Raw genomic sequence first — 21,920 nt, forward strand, 5'->3', positions numbered from 1 at the left:
CCATTACATAAGGCATAATATGCTAGAATAATGTCCATGTTTTCGATCTAAAACTTTATTATCATATGACTTTGGACATATATATTTGTAATAAATACATATTTTTATAGATTTTGATATGAAACATATACACACATATAGTTTTAATTGTAATGAAAACTTTGGAAACTTTTTACATTTTATACTGGCAATTTTTGAATGAATTTTTGCTAATAATATAATATGAAAGATTATTGCATTAAATATAACAAAAGCAGTTAACTTTTTGCACATCTCTGATACAATATTCTAATTTACTTCAGAAATCCGAGATTTTTATGAAATAATTATGAGTAGTTATATAGTTTATATAACCACAATATAGTTATATTATTTAAATATTACCAAGCCATTGTGATCTAGTGGTAAAAAAAATTTATGTGAGTTACTGTATTTATATAAGTCATTCATACTTGTTAACAATGAGACTACAAAATACAATCTTATGTGTTAACTTATTTTTAATATATACAAGAAAACATGCTCGTTTATACAAATATATTCAATAAGAAGTAAATATGCAGCAAGTGAAACTGTATATGGCATGTTCGTTTCATAATCCAAATAAATTATTTACTTGTAATATTGATTATGATCATAGAGTGTAATTAACGCTATACCGTTTACAAACTGCTTCCTAATTGAGCACAAAATCAGAATAAAAATTTAAATGGATTATGAAGATTATAATCTATAATCTTATATAAAGAGACTTTATAATTAATCAGGGTATCGATTAGCATTGCTTTTTAATTATAGCAAATTCTACAAACTTACAACATTAGAAGAAGCTATTTATAACGTTAATATAAGCTATTTATTACGTTTTTCACATCATCACTTGAGTCTCATACCAAAGAGAGAGATTAGTGCTTTATTTATTAAGAGCTTTAGAAAATTATATGTGATGCTGAAGAAAAAATATGATATCCTGTATATGTATATATATATTGATATTTGTGCATCTAGTGGATGATAAAGAAAATAAGTTAAAAAACACAAGTGGACTTGATAGATTATTCATTACTTATGATAATTAATGTAGCAAAGATCTGTATTCAAAGTTATTTGTTTTTGCATTGTTGTTTATTTATTCATAAAGTAAATTCCGAAAAATACATACATATATTTGAGCAGAGCATTTATGAATACAGTTCTTAGCTTTGATGATAATTTTGTTATGTAACAGAAAAAAATTTACAATATATTGAGCCTAAGAAATTTAATATAGTGCCATTTGTTTTTCGATATATATATGTTTGATTACTTTTTTCTTTCAGGGACCAATGTAATCTTATTATTTAACTAAAATGATTTTTCTGTTTTTTACTTTTGCACATAATATTGCAACATTTTCACACACAAAATAATATTTATTTAATATATAACTATGTTCACACACACACACACATATCAACAAAACTTTAATTATAAATGAGTGCCATTCGCATTATCAAACCGCACTATATACTATATGATACATTTCTCTCATGTAAGAAAAACTCTAAGCAATAAGAAATATATAGATATACATACTATATAACAAATCAATTTTATTTATAAAAAATGAAATAATTTTATATAATTTCATTAATCCTTATTTTATAATATAAGCAATATAATTACATTTGTTATATATTATAATTTACTTATAAAAATATATTTTATATAGACCGTTTCTTATAAAAAAATTACAATGATATTACAAATAGCACAAGAGAGAAGGAAGTGAGAGATGAATATATAAATTTAACTTTACAAAACAATGGATTTATACATGTTTTATAATCAAAATATATGTGTATTATGATAAAAATAAATTCAAAAAGTAATTCAATTTTCTGCAATTTACTCTTTCTTTTTATGTAATAATTATTTCGCTCTATTTATTACAGTTAATTGCAACAATAATCCTTTTAACTTATTTTAGTTTTCTTGGAGAAAATTTTTAAAAAACTTTAAAATAAGCTTATTAATTTGCTTATTTTTACAATTAAATCTCCTCTGAACCAATACAGATTTATAACAGAGCAGAAAATCATTAAAATCATATAAAACTTGTCGATTATAAATGTATTCATTTTTCCAATGAATAGGAATTAGGCCAAATTGATGAAATACACAACAAACAATATGAAGATTATAAGTGTCATCTTCATTATTTTAATAAGATTCTAAGAAGTTAATAATTATAGTAATACCATCGATAGTAAAATAGCACTTATTGTAAATCTGCTATTTAACTTTGGTTGAAAATGTGAGAAAATATACATTTCTTGATACTTACATATATATATCTATGTTTTTCTTTTCCTTGATCTTAAGATGTTCTTGTGAATCGGAAATTTACAGATACAATTGTGATATATTATTTATTTATATTAAAATTTATAACTATATATTATATTGTTATATTGACATGCATTGCAATATAGAGCACTAATGTTGACATTCTATATGTATGTATGTAATGTATGTGTGTATATGCGCACACACGCGCGCGCGCGCGCGGAGACACACACACACACATACGTGTTCAAAATATAAAAGTAGAAAATATATATATATATCGAAATGCTATTCGGAGTTTTAATAGAAAAATAACATAAGCATAGCGTTTCTGAAAAATAATTAATATCTGAAGTATTGTAATTGCTATTCTCTTTCAGAAAAAAATTATTTTTTGTGTTAAAAATATTTTATAGCCGAAAATATTTTAATATTTTCCCCTACTATTTTTGTAAATAAGAAAAAATGCATTAATATATAACTATGCAATTCAATTGTCTAATAATTTCGAGGTATGTATGAATTATCGAAAACGTTTTTGATGCTGTACATACATTCATACATGCAGGAAAGTATCACTCAACTTCAACATAATACACATTTCATATATATAAATAATTCGTAATGCCTTTTTGCAATCATTGAACCTTATTAGCATTTAAAATTAACAAATATCACGTTTGCACTTCTTAAGAACTTAACTGAATTTGAATCTGTCAACGCATCTAAGCCATATCACATAACTGTCTAAAAATTAAATTAAAAAGTTACATTCACATAATTATAAATGTACACAATATAACGTTACTTTGCGCGCGTCAAAATTGCAGCTGTCAATCTATTCGCATTTAGAAATTTGCCAAGAAAGTACAAACTATCATATCTGCGAAGATCTACATCTAAAACTTAATGCAAACTAATGAAACATAGATTTCCTTGGTGATGATGATGGATGCAGAAAAACAATATGTGATTACCAAGCCAATTAAATGAAATGATTTTGTTTAAACAAACAAATATCATGTAATATGTGCATTATGAAGTGTTAGAAATGACTAGAAACAATGAGTTTATTCAATTTTAAATCGTTTACTGAATTCCTCTTGCTGCTTTTCCCTCCATTCCTTCTTTGGCTTCATCCTCTTCAATTGACCATCCCTGCCATTAATGAAAAAAATTTGCATATAATTATTACATACATTATACATTACATACATTATAATTATATACATACATATATATATATATATATATATATATATATATATATATATTTTCCATTTCTTGTAAAGTATTTTTAAACTAATATCGAATATTACCATTGCAGATCGACGAGACCACCTTGCCGCGCTATCACAGATTTTACCCGATTCGCAAAATCAATAGCACTCTCCCCTTCCTTTCTATACATAGGAGGGAGATACCAAACATCGCAAACTATCGCCCAGCTCGACATCATCATATACAAATATTGTATCATCGAATATCGACTGCTATTCCAAAATGCATCGCCAAATCTTGGATCGTACTATATATTTAAAAAATAGAAAGTGAAAATTTTGAAAAAACATCATGGATACATATTTGAAACATCATTTAAAAAAAGAAATTACTTTTATGGCTACAGGATAAATAACACTGTCCACTTCAAAACTGCCCTTTTTAAATTGCATAACTGACGTATTGTTGATACATGTACCCTCTGGAAAGATGAGTATTGGTGGATTTGTGGGATCTGATACATGCTTCTTTAATCTGCGCAAAACATAATTATAACATATTAACAATTATATTATGCATATTGTGATATAAGACATGACAAGAAAATGTATAATAGTGCTTAAATGATTGCACCTCTTTGTAACTGCTTCTCTGTCTTTGATTTCAGAGCGTTCGAACCATATATGTGGAGAGGCACGAGCGAGAGCTCTTTGTAATATTCCTAAGAAACCACCGTGTCTCTGACCTATCTGTAATAAGAAATGTAAATAAGGTGAGTTGATCTATATTTAAAATTCAACACTACTTTTCAGAAACTGTACACTGCCTTTGAATTACAGATATTGAAGTCTGCATTAATAATGAGAATTATATCAATAATTTAATTAATTATAATTACTGTAAAAATATAGAAAAATAAAACATCTTTTTAACAATTCAAAAACGGAACTTAATATCTAATTTCATTTAAAATTTAGTTTTTGTATGTCTAATATTGTACATCATACATTATAATAAATGTTGACTTTTCATTAAATTTTCACTAAGGAAATCAAACGTCCCAACGAATTTATAGTCATCAAGGAATATACAATTTCTGAAACATTTTAACACTATACAACACTAAATAACAAGGCAATGGAATTATAAAATAACGAGATACGCGAGCATGCTTTCGCAATTACGAAATAACATCCTTCTAAGGATGTTTGTAAAAATTGTATCACAGCAAGCAAAGCAAAAAAGGACATTGTATATGCGCCAAAAAGCAATTTTAAATGGTGTGATATTCATAATCGAACAATAACATACCAAGGAATAACAATTATCACACATGAGTACGAGTACATCAATGGGAGACGTGTGATTAGCAACACATATGCCTCTGACAGGTCGATTCTCTGGATTGTTGTATGTGATGACTGAAGATAGAGCACTGGATAAGACAGCAAAGCACATTAGGGAGACTTTGTAGTTCAGCCATCGCTTGAAGCTACCCTCGGGGACGTAACCCACTACTGCAGTGCACACTGTCAGCCACATCACCTGTAAACCACAAGCTTTGCACCTGAGAAACGTGGGATTCCCTCTCTCTATCGTTGCTGAGTAGGTACTACCTGTAAACCAAAGTTACAGGATACGTTACCTGTAACATTTACCAGTAATGCACAATAACTTCGGTAATGGTAGTAACAAATATCCGATCTTCAGTTGTATACGAAAGTAAATTGATTAGATTTGTTTTTATTACATGGTATAGATATATAAAGGATTATGAGATACTTTTATACCTATTGTTTAAAAAATACGCTATATATATATAGCGTATTTGAATGATAGGAATTATAAATATTACAGTTAATAAATATTATAGAATATCAGAACTTTATCTCTATACGACATTCCCAAATACGATAAAATAGTAAAATTGAAACAAACCATGCTATAAACATTGACAGATGAGAATCATATTCGTGACGACAAAAATATGACATAATGATAATATAATGGCTTAAAGCTGTAAAGCTTATGTATAAATATTGTCTCATCCACAACATATTACCAAAGAGAATGTCGTTAGCGTGGATAAGATGCAGATATCGAGGGTGGACGTATGATTCGCCACGCACACTCCTCCGTTTTTTGGTTTGTATTCTGGGTTGTGAATTGTGATCATACCCAAAATAGAACGTGACATTATTCTGAACGCAATAAGGGAGGCCTGGTTGTTCGCCCAATGTTTTACGCGGCCGTTCGGTAGAAAGCCGATTAAACATGTTACGATAACGAGATACAATACCTAAGAAGCTTTGATATTAGTATCTGAATTTACGTTTGACATACATGTCTTAATAAACTGTACAATGCTGCAAATTTAAAACATCTAAAAGTGCAAAAACATTAACTATTGTGCATGTTTTTTTGAAGATATTACTCATAATCTAAATATTTTTTTGTTAACTAAAGAAAATTTATACTACCAGATAAATACGAAACAGAATTCTTATTTTTTAAAACCGAGCTTACTATATATTTACTATTATTATTATTATTATTATTATTATCGTTATTATATATGTTAATTATAGTGCGCATATAACATATGAAATAGTATTGCACTTACCCCTACAAAGCAAATAAATATCCTTAAGGGCAGAAGGAAGCAATAACGCATGACGAATCCGAACATCCATATGAAAGTTAACTTCCAGGAAATAAATTCATAATATCTATTCGTTCGTGTTAATAGATTCCAGTTCTACATAATAAAAATGCAATAACAAATTATTCAAAAACGTACGTAAATTTATTCAATGTACATTAATCAATAACTATTATGTAAACATCAATTTATGCTTTTAGGCACAATCGAGAAAACATTACCTTAAGTTCTTCTGCTTCAAATCGCGATGTCACTTCATCCTCTATGATAGCTTCAACGCCCGCTCTGATGTAGTCCAGGCAGCTTGTTGGCGCAAATCCGGCTTTTAGTGTTTCAAAAGAATTTTTGTGATCAAGGCTGTCCTAAAACATTTAAAAATAATTGCAAAATTATTTCCAATTTGCGTAAAATTTGACAAAAATATGTACGAAAGCATAATCTTATATATTTTTTTCACTCTATAAATTTACCTCTTTGACTTCATCGATCGTTGATGTTTCTTGTTGATCGTTTTTTAGATTCGATTCTTGAACGTGATTTTTGTGATTGTGCATTTCTGGTTCTGGGACTAAGATGAAGTCCTTCGATCTGGCTATTACCGAGTTGCCCGCACACCCATTTTCTGCTTTTGTCGATGTTATTGTTGAATTTTTTTCCATGATCGTCGGTGACTCGAATCCCTCTTCTGTACTAAGATTTTCATCTGCATCCCGATTACCATTTCTCTTCTTTACATTTTCTATGTTTTGTCTGCCGTACTGTAACATAGTAAAGTAGCCATTCGTAAAATATGCATGAATTTATTATGTCGATTATTTCTTGCATCATTAAAGTTTTTTTAACGGACAATTATAGTTTAAAAGTCGCAAGACATTTACATCATCGCTAGTACTAATAATTTTTCTTTCTTTTTACGGACTTTTTGTTCTACGCGTGATATAATGGAAGACATGTATCGTTAGTATTATTCAAGAAACTAAGATTGATTTGATTAGTTAAGATTGACTGGATTAAACTACCACAATTCAAAAATAGATTGGAAAAAACTAAAAATCAAAATCTCTCTGAATTTATGTCTTTAAAAATATGGTATTCGTAACGATATCTAATTCCATTATCGTGAATATCCGATTGTAATTTAAGTAGGAATAAACCAAGAAGAAGCCACTCTATGGAACATTACGTAATAAAAAAATAACAAATACTTCGTTATTGCAAGAGGTAAGGAAAAATAGATGCACGCGACGCTATGCATTCAATAATAGCATATTGAAGATTGCCATACTTAATAATCATATCATATAGCTATCGAGACTTTAATCTTTGTTCAGCCATCATAATGACAAGTCAACTTCGCAATGAAGCATGATGCGTTATAAAGGGGAACTTCAAAAAGAAATCCAATACGTGAAGATCGCGTGCCAAATGATCACTTTGATCAATAATATTTTGCAAATTGCCATGATCGATTATAGTGCTATCTTTAATGTGAAGAATATTTTGATACTTTAATAAAATAAGAATTTGACTAATTAACAATCATTTACTTTGAGACTGTATTATAATTTATTTAATATTCGATAATTAGATATATTATATATTTCATTAGAAAAATATAACGCTTGCTCATATATAAATATAGAGAAATCAAAAATGATATTTTAGACTTAGACTATTATCTACATCTACACAAAGAATAAGTTTATTTATAAACAACATTTACAATTATTTATAAAGTTCTTTATAAAATTAATTTATTAATACAAAAATTAATTTGTTGTACATGACAACAAATTTATCTTACGTTATAAATTTTTAAAATTTATGATTAAATTTTGATTTTAAATTGCAGGTTTAAAGCTTAAAAAGCAGTGATACAAATGATGCAAGCAATTATTCAGCACGAGGGCACCATGATGAGTATTAACTTCTGGCACAAATGCACTGAGTCACTTTTACTTGCCCGTGTTCATTGAACTGGCATTTATTCAGTGCATTTGTACCAGAAATAATTATATATGTAATAATGATACAATCATAATTCCATCACCATCATATCATTTCAATCCAAATTATTATATTAATGAAATGACTTTTAAATTAAAACATGACTAACCGATTTTAACTGTATTTTTAGCATTTGATTGGAAAGTATGGTTTTGCATATGAAAATTAAAGAGATAATGTGTCAAAGTAATGTTTACTATTTTTCCGTATAAATTGCTAACACATTAAATTTATTGATGTGACAGCAGATTTGACAGTCATGCATAAATGTAATATATTTCTACAAGAGCTGTGATGCAACAATAATCATTTCAATAATGGTAAGTAATAAAGCTATTAAATAATTCAATTTATTTTATTACTTTAAGCTTTAAGCTATGATTATTTAAACTATGATTAATGTTTCGTTTGGTTCGAGTCGGCTTAAAAAAAAGATCTGAAGAATAAAGTAAATCTCGAGCTTTTATGTTAGTAATAATTTTTTTAAATCAATCTTTTTTTCATATTTTGCGCAAAATAAAAAATTTTAAAGAATAAAAATTGCAAAAGAAAGTAAAGAAAAAAGATAAGATGAGGAATGCTGTTTAACATAAATGTCTCAATATTTGTATCCAATGATTGTGTTCAGATTCTAGATTATCCTATCAATATTACATAATAAGATATCTTTGAAATGGTGTGATGTTTTACTTTTGTTACCAAGAAACTTGATATCGGAATTGAAGTACATTTAAAATATCAGGGTGCACCTAATTACAAATAACAAGGCACATTTAGGCTCGATGCTAATTACATGAATCATTTTTACATCAATATATTTTATGAGAAAAAATTTACTTCAAATTCCTCAGAAAATCTGTCATTACAATTGCAGTAGCGTGAGATGCGAGACATATATGCTTGTACTTATCATGAAAAATTTCCGTATATGTTTTTTTCGTAATGCAATTTTATTGTTAATATAGGTCTTTTAATATGAACAAGAGTCTCTTACTTTAGTTGACATTAATAATCGTATGTTGATCATTCGCTTCTCATGTTAACGTTTCTGTTAATACGTTTCGTGTACACGTGATATCTCGATTTACATAACAGATCAATGCCATATACACACATGTACAAATACAATAATAAACATTAAGATATATATCGCGTATTAGTTTAGAGATAAACGGCATAGTCAGAAAAAAACTTCATATATCGTTTTAAAAAATATATTGCAAGAGAATTATTTGCATCAGGCATTTCTTCACGATTTTTATTAATAATAATAACGTATATTTTATAACTTATAGCTATCGGATGCAAACAATTTGTAAAAGAAATAACGTGAGTTACTTAATCGCCATTTAATCGATACTTCACATGTTTCAGTGCATGAATCGCAGCTTCAATATATCTGATGACTGACGACACGTGATGTCAACGTATGAGAAAGCATCCGGGGATCACGCGGCAATATGTTCATGGGCTTTCTCTCGAGAGAAATAGACGAAGCCTCTCACTAGCAATCGAAAACGGAAATTCAGATAATTCGTAATCGTCAATGCTGCAAACGCACACAGACTTTATTTTTATTTTATTTATATATTTCTTTCTAAGAATTTTTGTCTTATGAATCCATACAAGATACCAGTAAAAATTAGAAAATATTTCACTTAATTTTGCAATAAGATAAATTTCCAAGTGCATAATTTCTAAGTTATATAAATGAAATAATATAAGTTTTAGAATGTAATTTTTTACTATTCCAAAGAAAATGGACTCCAAAGATTTCAAATTTTAAAATAATTCTTATTAATCCATCGTTATGCAATTTTTGATTTAAAAAAAAATAATGATTCGTTCAATAAATACAGATATAAATACTTATAATATCATTCAAACATGTGTCTCAAGGTAATTGATTGCAAATAATAAGTACGTAAATTCTAGAATATTATTTCCATAATGACATATGACATTGAAAATATTATCGCAGATAATATTTATGCAAATATATCAATACATTGAAATAATAACAACTAACATCATTTTGTATATAAATAGTAAAACGACAAATTGAAATTATAGAATAATTAATTGTTTACAGTATAAATTGTATTGACTATTTAATATCAGTTCACTTAATAAATGCAAATGCTTTAACGATTAATTGCTCGAACAATCAATCGATTGTAAATATAATTAATAATACCATCGTTTCGTTGAACGAACTTTGAACTGATCATTATCATTTGATAAGTACGTATTAGATATCTCTCTTATCTGCTTTTAATAACTCTATAAAAAGTCAATCACAAAAGGGTCAAAGATCTTCCAGTAAATAATATATTGTAGATTTTGATAGACATATTTCTTTTATTCAATGGATTTTTAAGTCGAATCGATTATGCCGTAATGCAATAATGTTCAATAATGTTTCCTCAGTCGCAATATTATATCTTCAATCTAAAAAAAAAAAAAAAAAAAGAAAAATACATAACTGTGCAATTGTTCGCAACGCATGCAAATAAAATTATTTTGTGATATTGTGTTTCTTACGCAACACAATTTGCATATTTTCGCAATTCCCTTTTGCGATAAATTTGATGAGAGATCTAGACAACAAGTCATTTAATGTATTCGTATATCTCAAAATACTTTATATAGCAGACAAAATAAATAATATCAATAATAGAAGACATAGGAGTTTAGGCGAATCTAGGTTACATCTTACAGTCTATAGATCAAAATAGGGCATTCATGTAGATCCGTGCGTGTACACGATTCTATAGACAAAAATAATTTCCCTATCTTCGTTAACACTGGTGGATATGTGTCAGTTGAGGTTCATAACCCGAAATATAATCACGCTTCATATATTATTCATAAGAGAAAACGCATTTAAATTTTGATTTAGCGTAAGATTTGCATTGCAATAAAAGAATATATCTTTATTATTTATATATATTAATTGTAAGATATAAGAGTTAACAATATCTGGTACTTTAAATAATTCCAAATAAAAATGTTATATTAATATCGATTCTTTTTTAACATTGATTCTTAATCATTATAGAAATGTATCGATCTCTATTAGATTAACAAAATAGTAAAAAGATGATCCTATATTAAATTTCTAATCTATTTTATTTATAATTAATAATTTATATTATTTATAATTAAATATTTATAATTTAAATAAATAATTAATTCCGAGAATGAAGTCTACACATGACCGATTTGAGATGAAGATTGTTATCGCTATTTTCTTCGAAGGCAAGAATATCTAGTCTAATAACAAAAAGTTTGCAGAATAAGATTGTAAATAAAATACATCGAGTGTTGCTCACATGTCCAAGTGTTGGCGAAATTTTTGACAAGTGCTCTTTTCGAGACAGGCACTAATAATAAAATTTTTATATTCTATTTTTCTACATTCTTCTTTGCGTGAATAATTTCATCATAATTATAAATAAATATACTAGAAATTTTATTTTTTATTTAGTATAATACCAATTTTTTGTTTTCTTTCCCTAGTGTTTAAAAAATTGGAAAAAGCTTGATAGTGAAGATAATAAAAAGTGGAAACAGATAAGATGCCCAAAAGTAGCAGTTCAATTATAATATAAAAATGCGATTTACGCAAATATACTTTAAAATATTATATAGTAATAAAAGATTAAGAATGGGATAAATAATTTTATATCTTTTTGTTGAATAATGATATATTAAAGAAAAGATTCCTCCTCCCCTCAAATTCCTTTGTTAATATCTTAAACAGATTTTATTGTTAAATCGAAATGAAGACGCGAAAAAAACATGAGATTATACAAACGAATATTTTGTTTACATATAAGTTTACATTTTACATAAATCGCGCGCGATTTTTCATCATTAGAATTAGTTTTCATATCAATACATAAATATATTATATAAAAACGCAAATTTTTATTCTGCATATTGTGTATACACTATTTCGTAATTTTTGACTGGTTTTGATGTGTTCGACTAGATTTTCTTAAGATGTCATATTCATTGTATTCATTATACGTGTCTAGACATCAAGTTAACCACGCATATTTTATAAATCGACCTTTCATCGAAAGTAGGATAATATCAACAGGGAAAAGTTATTTACGTATATAACTTGGCATCACGGTGCAAAAGATCGAACTAAGGTTCAAAGTACTGGTGGATTCTTAGAACGATTTCGCATCAAAAAATTATGTTAAGTGAAGTTTTCTTCGTTCTTATCAAACATTATGTTTGATTCACAAGAATCCGTAGAATTTCTTCCAACTGTATAATTTTAATTGAATTGAACGAATTATGCTAATATTTAGTACAAAATAAATGTAAAAGAATAATCAAATTACACCGAATTATGTGCTGAATTAGCAAATCGGGACAGAATTATATTTGTTGAATATACATGTATAATTCTCGAATGCATGTGCCATAGCATTCGAAGCATTTCATTTATGTTAGATCTTGCGAAATATAACCGATGACTTGGGGGTGAATTTCTCAACTATAAAAATAAAATAATATATAGTATATACTACTTTCACTTCTGATGTCATTAATGTTATAAGCACTATGTTATAAGCTATCGCGGACAGTTACATCGATTTTACTAGACTTTAGCATAGACACGTACTTTATATGGTCAATATACTAGACATACATTAAAAATTAGAAACGTTTGTTCAATGTACAAATGAATGTAAAGATTTATACAAATATTTCAAATCCTAAGAATCCCAAGAAATTCAATAATTAAAAAATGTTGATTCTTTACTAATATTATATTTAATTATGATACCAGGAAAGAAAAATTATGTAAATATTTGTCTCCAAAAATTCATCGCAATAAATTAATTTTTTCCCTTATCATCACATTATATTTGACAATATACACATATAGATTGAAAAAAAGATAATAAAAATTTCTTTCGATTCGTGAATAAATAGCTGTAAATTTTAATAAATTGTCATATTTATCCAGTTTCGCTAGAAATGTGAGGCAGATATAAATTGAGTTATATGTGCATTTATCTAATAAAGGATACTAAAAGAAGAGTTTTCGATATATTTTATAAATCCATACTATCACAAACGCGAATTGTAATGTATGAAAAAAATAATTTATTCGAATATATTTCGTAAGACAAAATAATTCACATGATTTCTCGCTTCTAATCATCTATCATGATTTAATATGACTGTAAGAAACAGAAGATTTAAGCATCTAAAATATGCAATGGAGTTAGCAAGCACTAAAGTTTGCAGATTTTCCCATCCCCTCCTTTGGCAATCCGCGTTCGATTTACTTAATGTCAACAAGTTATTTCTGTGATTTTCGTAATTATTTTGGCAAATTTCATTTACTAATTTATTTCTATATTTATATTTTTTTAATTTAATATTTTTAATAATATAATTAAACTTTAAATATTTCTAAGTTTTATAAAAATTAGAAATAGTGTTACATAAATTAAGCTTTCTGCATTATTTTATTAAAGTTGACAATGGAAGAAATTTTTTATTAATTTAACTTCTACAAATATATGTAATTAAGAGAAAGTGTGCAATATTCGGCAATTTTTGTTGGAAGAAAGTGTGCTTTCAGACAACATTTTTATCATGTAACAATCCATTCATACGTGTTAATATTAATGAAAATAGTTCCACAACAAAGATTACTTATAGCATAATTTTTAATAACTGCTTTATCCGCATACATTAATTATTATATAATAAAGTTTATTATATCTCGTTAATTAAAATTTAATGTATAACTTTTGCAAGTGTTATCAGTCTTAAATGTCTTTTATAATATGAGATAACAAATATTTTTGTGCATTTAAAACTGAGTTTTTTTTAAATACATTTTTTATTACATTTATTTATTTTCTAATATTGCCATTGCTTTGTTGATTTAAAATACCCAGTTATTGTTATTATCGTTATTAACATCCATATATGTATAACCAGAAATTAATTATTTGATAGGAGAAACTTCTCCCACACATACCAATCTATTCCGCCTAAAAATAAATCGAGCACACGTAACGTTAAACAATATTTCTCGAGAATGAGAAATCTCATAGTTACTTTTTCATAGATTATATATTTTGAAGTTGCAATTATAAAATAAATAATATAAAGTATAAAAGGTGTATCGCGCGTGTTAATTAAAACTAACAGAAGTCAATTCGTCTGTACGACTCAACTGCATCAGAAATTTAATTCAACGCTGAATTATAGATATGATAAATAATAATTCAATTAAACAATTTTGTTTTTATAATATAATTCTTTCCCATTAGTTGCAAAATTCTGGTGTTCTATGATTATTATTAATATATAGCATATTCGAATATGCCTTAAAAAGAAAATTTTTTGCATTGACATTGTGCGCAGAAGGTTACCAGATTTGCATTCAATATACGTGTCCTAAAATACAAATACAGGAAACGCTCTTCCGGCGAGAGAGAAGAGGAACAGTTGTACAAATCGAGACCTCACGGGATGACATATGTATGTTGCTGACATGTTTTCAATATCGCAAAAAAATGCATTTTACATAACCGAAATGATTCGGGAATGCCGGTTAAATTCGAAATTTTCAGCAGAATATCATGCTCGCATACTCACTTCGAAAAGGGCCAGCAACAGCTTGATGTACAGCCTACGTACACCGAGGGATTTGCCGATGGAAGCGAGGAATACAATCGCCAGCAATAGCATGAGAAAGGGTGTCAGTAGCAAGGAAAACGCGAACGATGTTACCGTCCACAATGACGCCATTTTGCTTACTGCCGAGAGTTTCGACGCGATACCTCTTTCCTGCTCTTTCCCCATCTTCCCCATCGAAAGAAATGCATGAAATCAATATGTACTAGATGAGATACTCGGCAAAAATTTTTGTCGAAATGCGCCATCTATGAGTAATATCGCGAACCACGCATCTTTGAAAATAAAAATATTTTTACAAAACTCTGATCAGTTTCAATTTTTGTGACGACATTTCAATATCAATATATTTTTGAAAAATGAAAGAAATTGTTGGTGTTTGATATTAACGGCGCTTTAATGCACAGGTTATAAAATTATTCTCCAAACCAGGAGATGCATGGAAGAGGAGTTAGAGCAAAATATAATCATATCTCTATATGTAAATTTTTTTTTTTTTTAATATTACTTTTTAATAAAAAGAGATGTTTTACCTTGTTCGTTTTGTCTTTAGATTTCCCCAGAGAATTTAGTGAAGATTGCACATTCGTTTTGTTTAAATATATTATTTTCACTGTTATAATAATAATTATTGTTACTCAATCCAAATTATTCAACTTAATCGATATACAATCGCACAATTAAATATTGAATAAAATAGCACTCTCTCCCAATCGAATAATCGAAATGTGCGCGTGCTTTATTTGAGCAGACTCAGAAATACGTCAAGTGATCCTTATCCGCGAACAAAATGTCGACTGCCGAACTGAATCCGAGACCTTTGCGGGTTTCTCCTTTTATTAAAGTAAGACAAATAACTTTTTATTATCGTATATATTACTCTGTATCTTTATACATTTTATTTTACGACAATATATTTTTAATATATTTTTCACTTGTAGTTTTTCTAATAAAATTTCAGTACCTTCCGTCTTTACCAAAAATTGATTTCATTACATAATTTTTCTGTCGTTTTATGAAAATATATGGAATGATATATACGTGTAAAAAATGACAGTGATAATTTTACTGTTGTCATGGCAACTTGTGATTTCAAGTTTTTATCGAAGAAAAGTATTATCAATGTCATTCCTTAATTTTCTAACCTGAAATAAACTTGAAATGTCTTACATGAAATCATATAAGAGACTTTCGTTAATATTGCATTTAATAGTTTCTATAAAATTTCGCTGTCTTTATATATTTATAACTAATTAATATATATAATAATAAATATATATTTTATTTTATATAGTTTTGTCGCTGGAGTTTGCTTCTCACTGGAATTGCTTACGGGGCATATCATCAACGGAGATTAAGTAGAAGAGAAAATGCTCGTAGAGAAGAAGAATTAAAGCTTAAACCAATCCGCGATGCCAAACTAGCTGAGGAAAAGAGACTTGCCTTATTAGGTAAAATATTCAATTATATATATATATATATATATATATATATATATATATATATATATATATATATATATATGTAAGATATACACTTATATATACTTGATAAAGTAACATTAAATGTTATAAACATGAATTTTTTATTTTTTTTCAGCCGAGCAAAAAATGTTTGACGAATTATTAAATCCATCCAAAGCAACATAAATTTAATTAGTTTGGCATTAGTATATATGTTCATAAAAATGTTGATTGATTTATATATCTATTAAACTAGTCGACACACTGTTCCAACATCATTATCATAGTCACAGATGATAAACTCTACATTGTACAGAAGTATCAAATAAAGATCTGTGAAGAATATATGTATTATATATAATGGCCTGTACACACATACAACTTGTGCAGGTAGAATGAGATTTGATGATAAACATTATATGTTACACAACATGCTTGAATTATTATAATAATAATAGGCAATATTGTATATATTCTCTTTTATAAAAAAAAAAGTCGCCCGAACAGGGACTCGAACCCTGGACCCTCAGATTAAAAGTCTGATGCTCTACCGACTGAGCTATCCAGGCTGATATCTAATTCCTTTTAAATGTGTTAGTTACATTAGATATACACTTAATTTATAATATTAAAATATTCTATTAATCTAGCTTTTTTCCCCCTAATAGCAAATATATTTTAATTTTTTTTAGTGGTATAGAAAGATCATTTTTTTTTTAAATATATGATTTATAATGATTAAATTTTACAAGATTTTTAAAAAATAATCATTTATAGTTAGATTTTATAAAAATTAATATAATTTTTGAAGAGAAATTAAATAAAAAATAAAATACATTAGAAATTTTTAATAATAATAGCAATAGTATAACTAATATTTCGATATTGAAATAATTCTTATTTTTTATTTTCTTGCTCTTATATTTACAATTTAGTAAATTTAAGAAACTATATAGTTTTTCATATTCTATATAAATATGAGTATCATATATATAACAAATAATATTATTTTACAATTTATTCATAAATTGTATTGCTATCAAGATAGTTATCAATCATGTATGATCTTTCTATTTCTACTCGATTTACATTTATGCATGTATGCAAATAGGAAAGTAAATCTATATAAAATAGACAATATATATATAATGCATTAACCATTCTTTTGCAATATTCAATATAGTATACATATCACATCAATAACATAAAATAGAGATATATATATTATGTTAATGTACAAAAATTATTTACTTATTTAAAAAATAATTAAACAATTTATACATTAATATATACCATTATATAAAAATATATTATGCTGAAATAGACACTTAAATAAGAAATCACACATTGGTTTTTAATATAAAAATAAGAATGTGTGTGTGTTTTAGAGGACTGGCCTCTGAACATATATATGATTCCTTTTATATGCAACAACAGAAACTAGATATTGTCATAAATGCTTAGAGATTCTTGTTCCCATGAATTTTATTTGTTCCACATCTTTAAGCTGCAACCAGTTCCGTTTTATTGTCCTTAGTAATGAGTTGCAGAAGAGAACCATTAGTAGGCCGATCTTGATTTTGAGACCATTTCCAAAACAGACTATAGATAAAGATAAGCTTATAAACCTCAAATTACATAAGATATTAATTTTTGATGTGACAAACTTTATCTTACTTTGATATAAAATCAAGTGGAGTCCATGTGCTTGTATCAGCTTTCGGCATCCATTTTCTATTCATTGGCGTATCTAAAGTAACAGGTAGTATACAAGCTACCAAACTATTGGGAGGAAGACCACTATCCTTAGCTGCTAGAGATTTTGTCAATTGATGAACTGCTGCTTTTGCTATACCATAGCCAATCATACCTGGTGGAATAGAATTGATTTTTAATAAATGTAACAAGATATATACATATATATATATATATATATATATATATATATATATATATATATATATGTGTGTGTGTGTGTTGTTATCATTCAACAAAAGACCTGGTGTTTCTCCCAATGCTGCCTTTGCACCAGTTAATGAAAGAAATCCTCCTTCCTTCAAGTATTGAGTTGCAATGCTAGCAGCTATAATGGAACTCCAAACACTTTGTTTCCACATTAAATCATTATTCTTTATAAAATCTTTATGCGCTGCATTGCCACCAGCCCATCCTCCTGCTACGCAAATAATACCGTCGACTTTTTTATCTTTCAGAGTATCATTAATCTGGGCCAGAATTTCTGTTTGCTATACAATAAGAAATTAATGTCAACTGCTTTGATATTAATGATATGACTGTAAATAATAAAAAATTACCTGCTGCTGCCAATTATGATCAGGATTTACAATCACACTTACATCAGCTTGTTCATTTGGCTTCATATCAATGGACCCAACCCACTAAAATTATAATACAATAAACACTGTGTTAGAAACTAATATTAAGAAATACTATGGCATAGAATGTTATAAAATATCATACTTTTCTTACAATAATGTGATTTATAATGTATAAAAAACTTTATTAATTATCCAATTCATAGAAAACTTATTTAAATATGCATGATTTATCTAAATGATTTTTATCTATTTTTATGTGATTTATCTAAATATATATTTTATATTACAGATACACAAGCTAAAGGAGCAACATTTTTATAAATAAAATAAGATATGCAATAAATATTTATGCTTTAGCATAAAATCTGTGATTTATCTAAATGCATATTCCATTACAGATACGCAATCTGTGGAAGGAGCAGTTGTGAAAGGTCTTACTTGACTGTTATTACATAAAGTGACCTTGATACATAAAGTTTTTATCCTACATCCTTCATATTATCTTCTATATATACACATGCGTATCTAAGAGAAGGATACAAGTAAATATAAGTACATATATAAAATTTGAATATATTACACAAAAAGTATGAATAAAATGAAAAAAAATATAAATATTATAATTTTTATTATTATAATAGTAATACAATTCCAATAGTCACATATATATATAATTAATATATATTTTTTCAAATATATAAACACATATGTAATAAATTAACAAAGGGCTAGCTACATATAATTTTGAATTTTATTACGCGAGATATCTAGTATTGTCACAACTTAAACCAGCAAAATTGAAAGAAAAACTCACATTTAGATTGAATCATATGACAGTGTATATCATACTGTTTAACATTAGCTTTTAAATATCGCATATATATCATAAAAGAAAATTGTTTTTTTATTTCAACAAATTTTATGAAGAGATTAAAATAGCTGTGAAAAAATGTGCATTTATCATATCACACTTATACGATTATTCCGAGTAAATTAAATTATATCAATAAAACGGATAATAAAAATTAAACTTTTGTATCTTTATTTCATTATTCGACCTTGATTATATTTAATCATGTACATATTTTTATTTTTGTAATATGTTTAATAGAATATTGAAAAGTGTAACATATGAAATTTTACGAATGTCATGTGTAGTATAAAACGTCTGATAAAATAACCACGTGATTAATTCAAGATTAATACGAGAGTAATGAATTCGTGAATTTCATTACTCACCCAATTTTGCGCTTTAAATTGCGATACGCAAGCCGAGCCGAGTGCACCCTTTCCCCGTATACGATTACACGTCCGAGTACCATGGTCATTGTTCGATAAATGATATGATTTCGCGAGATCCGATACCGAAATTCTACGATTGTTGACGGAATGATACGAATGCCTCGGAGCAGCTGTCGGAAAGGAAAGGACAGGAAAGGAGAAAGGAGTGATTGCCAGATCATTCCATAAACTATGCGTTCATAGATTGCCATCCGAATATTTAATATCTTATTTATGTAAGCGACGCGCAAATCTTTCGGAGTAACAGCAATCGAAAAATCGAATAATGATAATTTCGCTAAGCGTGATAACACAATAAGTAAAGATTGCTCATTAGAAAGAGATCTTGATCATTGACAGAGGCCGTAGCTATGAATAAAAACATTTTTAAAATGAAATACTTCAACGTAATAAATATAATATAAATTAAGATGATTTTATATTTCCCGCCAAGATGGTGGCGTGTCGCGACAATCGGCGCAGTAGGCGGCACGCAATCTATGTCGGGAGCAAATGTAGGATCCGTCTAATGTGACGTCACGTTCGTCAGCCTAGTTGGGTTAGGTTTTACGCTGGATATTCTAACGAGAAATTTTTTGTTTGACGATTGATGTTTTCTCCGTGTCTGCCGTAGTTGAGCGACGCGAGTGTACGCGCAGTGACGGTCAGAGCAGTCGCGTTTCGCAGAGCGAACGATCGCGAGGGGCTCGCGGAGTTTGGCGTATATGAGATTTTAACGGAAATGAGTCGACATGAAGGTACGTACGTACGTGCGCTGCGCTCTGACTCAGCCGCGGGACGATCAGTACTCTGCGTTGATACCACTGCTTCTGCGGCGAAACGGGCGTATCCGAGCATACGAGAACGTTCACCGGGAGTCCTTGCGGACTCGCGACGGTGTTCGGTCGAGCCGCTAGGACGTCTTTTTAACGCATAGGACACGTCCCGCGAGCTCCCAAATAGCCGAGCGGACCTAATGTCAGAGGCCAGATGGCAGCACGCGGTGAAAATTCACACGAATTTCTGCGAATTTGCGACGTTTCCCCGGATGATTTCGCAAAATTTGAGACAATATTCGATCTCTGTCTGCTCTGATTTGCCATCCGATCATTGATCAACGTGTCTGATCAGCTGTCAGACCGTTCTATTCCCTCAGTCGAGTCCTCTTTCAGAACACTTATAGCCCTCTTATCCTGATGATGATGATGATGATGATGATGATGAGTCTTTCCTTTGCAGAACATATTGCAAGCTTTTTTCAATGTTTTCACAGTTTCTTTGCATGAGATTATTTATACAAGTGGTTAATAAAAGTTTCACGTAGTGAATCATGTCTTCGTGGAGACTCCTTATTTGCTATTTCCTTGAGATCATAGCATTGCTGATTAATGTGTGTCATAAAAATAATGCTCCTATACAAGTCATATTACTTTTAAGTTTCTGGTCTTTGAAATTATAAGTGGAATTATGTTTTATATATATATATATATATATATATATATATATGATACGAGAAAAAAGAATCTGTATAATCTAAAATATAAAGAATGCAAGAACTTGTATCTTGCAGGATACAATATATGTACGCTATATTTGTTATATAATTATCATGTCTGATATATATAAAGATGATAAATATCAAATTGAACTAGGAACTTAGGGATTCTAATATTTATCGTATACTGTTAGTTTTATGTACAGCGTTTTTTTTATAAATTAGATGCTATATATATTATATATACATAGACTTTAGTCGCTACTTTAAATAGATATACATGACAATTATTTTATATCTTTTTATAAAATACAAATTAGTTATTCTCATGTGTGTATTTGTTACAATCAAGTGTAGCATATATATAATGTCTCAAATCTTGTTTTCCATTATTGTAAGACTATGACTCGCTTTAGTACTCTGCGTTGATACCACTGCTT

General features: G+C 28.1%; 3 protein-coding genes and 1 non-coding gene across 5 annotated transcripts; 1 reads left to right on the forward strand and 3 right to left on the reverse strand.

Annotated features, from left to right (window-relative positions):
- Positions 1-771: 771 nt before the first annotated feature.
- Gpat4 (Glycerol-3-phosphate acyltransferase 4) lies at positions 772-15,046 on the reverse strand. 2 transcript variants are annotated; one of them, XM_070295087.1, is made up of 9 exons: positions 14,864-15,045; positions 6,682-6,969; positions 6,433-6,573; positions 6,173-6,307; positions 4,861-5,094; positions 4,183-4,298; positions 3,942-4,083; positions 3,648-3,856; positions 772-3,486 (listed from the first exon to the last, which is right to left on the reverse strand). In XM_070295087.1, the coding sequence occupies exons 1-9, from the start codon at positions 15,014-15,016 to the stop codon at positions 3,399-3,401; spliced, it is 1,506 nt and encodes a 501-aa protein (XP_070151188.1). In that variant the 5' UTR covers positions 15,017-15,045; the 3' UTR covers positions 772-3,398. The 2 variants fall into 2 exon arrangements, with proteins under 2 accessions (XP_070151188.1, XP_070151189.1); XM_070295088.1 differs by lacking the exon at positions 4,861-5,094 and having other exon boundaries at positions 14,864-15,046.
- A 590-nt stretch (positions 15,047-15,636) lies between these two features.
- On the forward strand, positions 15,637-16,705 carry Atpsyne (ATP synthase, subunit E). The gene is made up of 3 exons (XM_070294298.1): positions 15,637-15,746; positions 16,197-16,353; positions 16,502-16,705. The coding sequence occupies exons 1-3, from the start codon at positions 15,693-15,695 to the stop codon at positions 16,549-16,551; spliced, it is 261 nt and encodes an 86-aa protein (XP_070150399.1). The 5' UTR covers positions 15,637-15,692; the 3' UTR covers positions 16,552-16,705.
- Positions 16,706-16,861: 156 nt separating this feature from the next.
- On the reverse strand, positions 16,862-16,934 carry Trnak-uuu (transfer RNA lysine (anticodon UUU)). Its single transcript has one exon. It is a non-coding gene; the product is annotated as a tRNA-Lys (tRNA).
- Positions 16,935-17,598: 664 nt separating this feature from the next.
- Dhpr (dihydropteridine reductase) lies at positions 17,599-20,121 on the reverse strand. Its single transcript, XM_070293957.1, is given in 6 exon segments — positions 17,599-17,967; positions 18,043-18,235; positions 18,365-18,611; positions 18,681-18,764; positions 19,944-19,999; positions 20,002-20,121. Coding segments are annotated over 6 exon segments (711 nt in total). The 5' UTR covers positions 20,033-20,121; the 3' UTR covers positions 17,599-17,867.
- Positions 20,122-21,920: the final 1,799 nt, after the last annotated feature.

This window comes from Polyergus mexicanus, unplaced genomic scaffold, assembly GCF_030449975.1.
Source record: "Polyergus mexicanus isolate NDT 795.1 unplaced genomic scaffold, iyPolMexi1.0 SCAF_4, whole genome shotgun sequence".
NCBI lineage: Eukaryota > Metazoa > Arthropoda > Insecta > Hymenoptera > Formicidae > Polyergus > Polyergus mexicanus.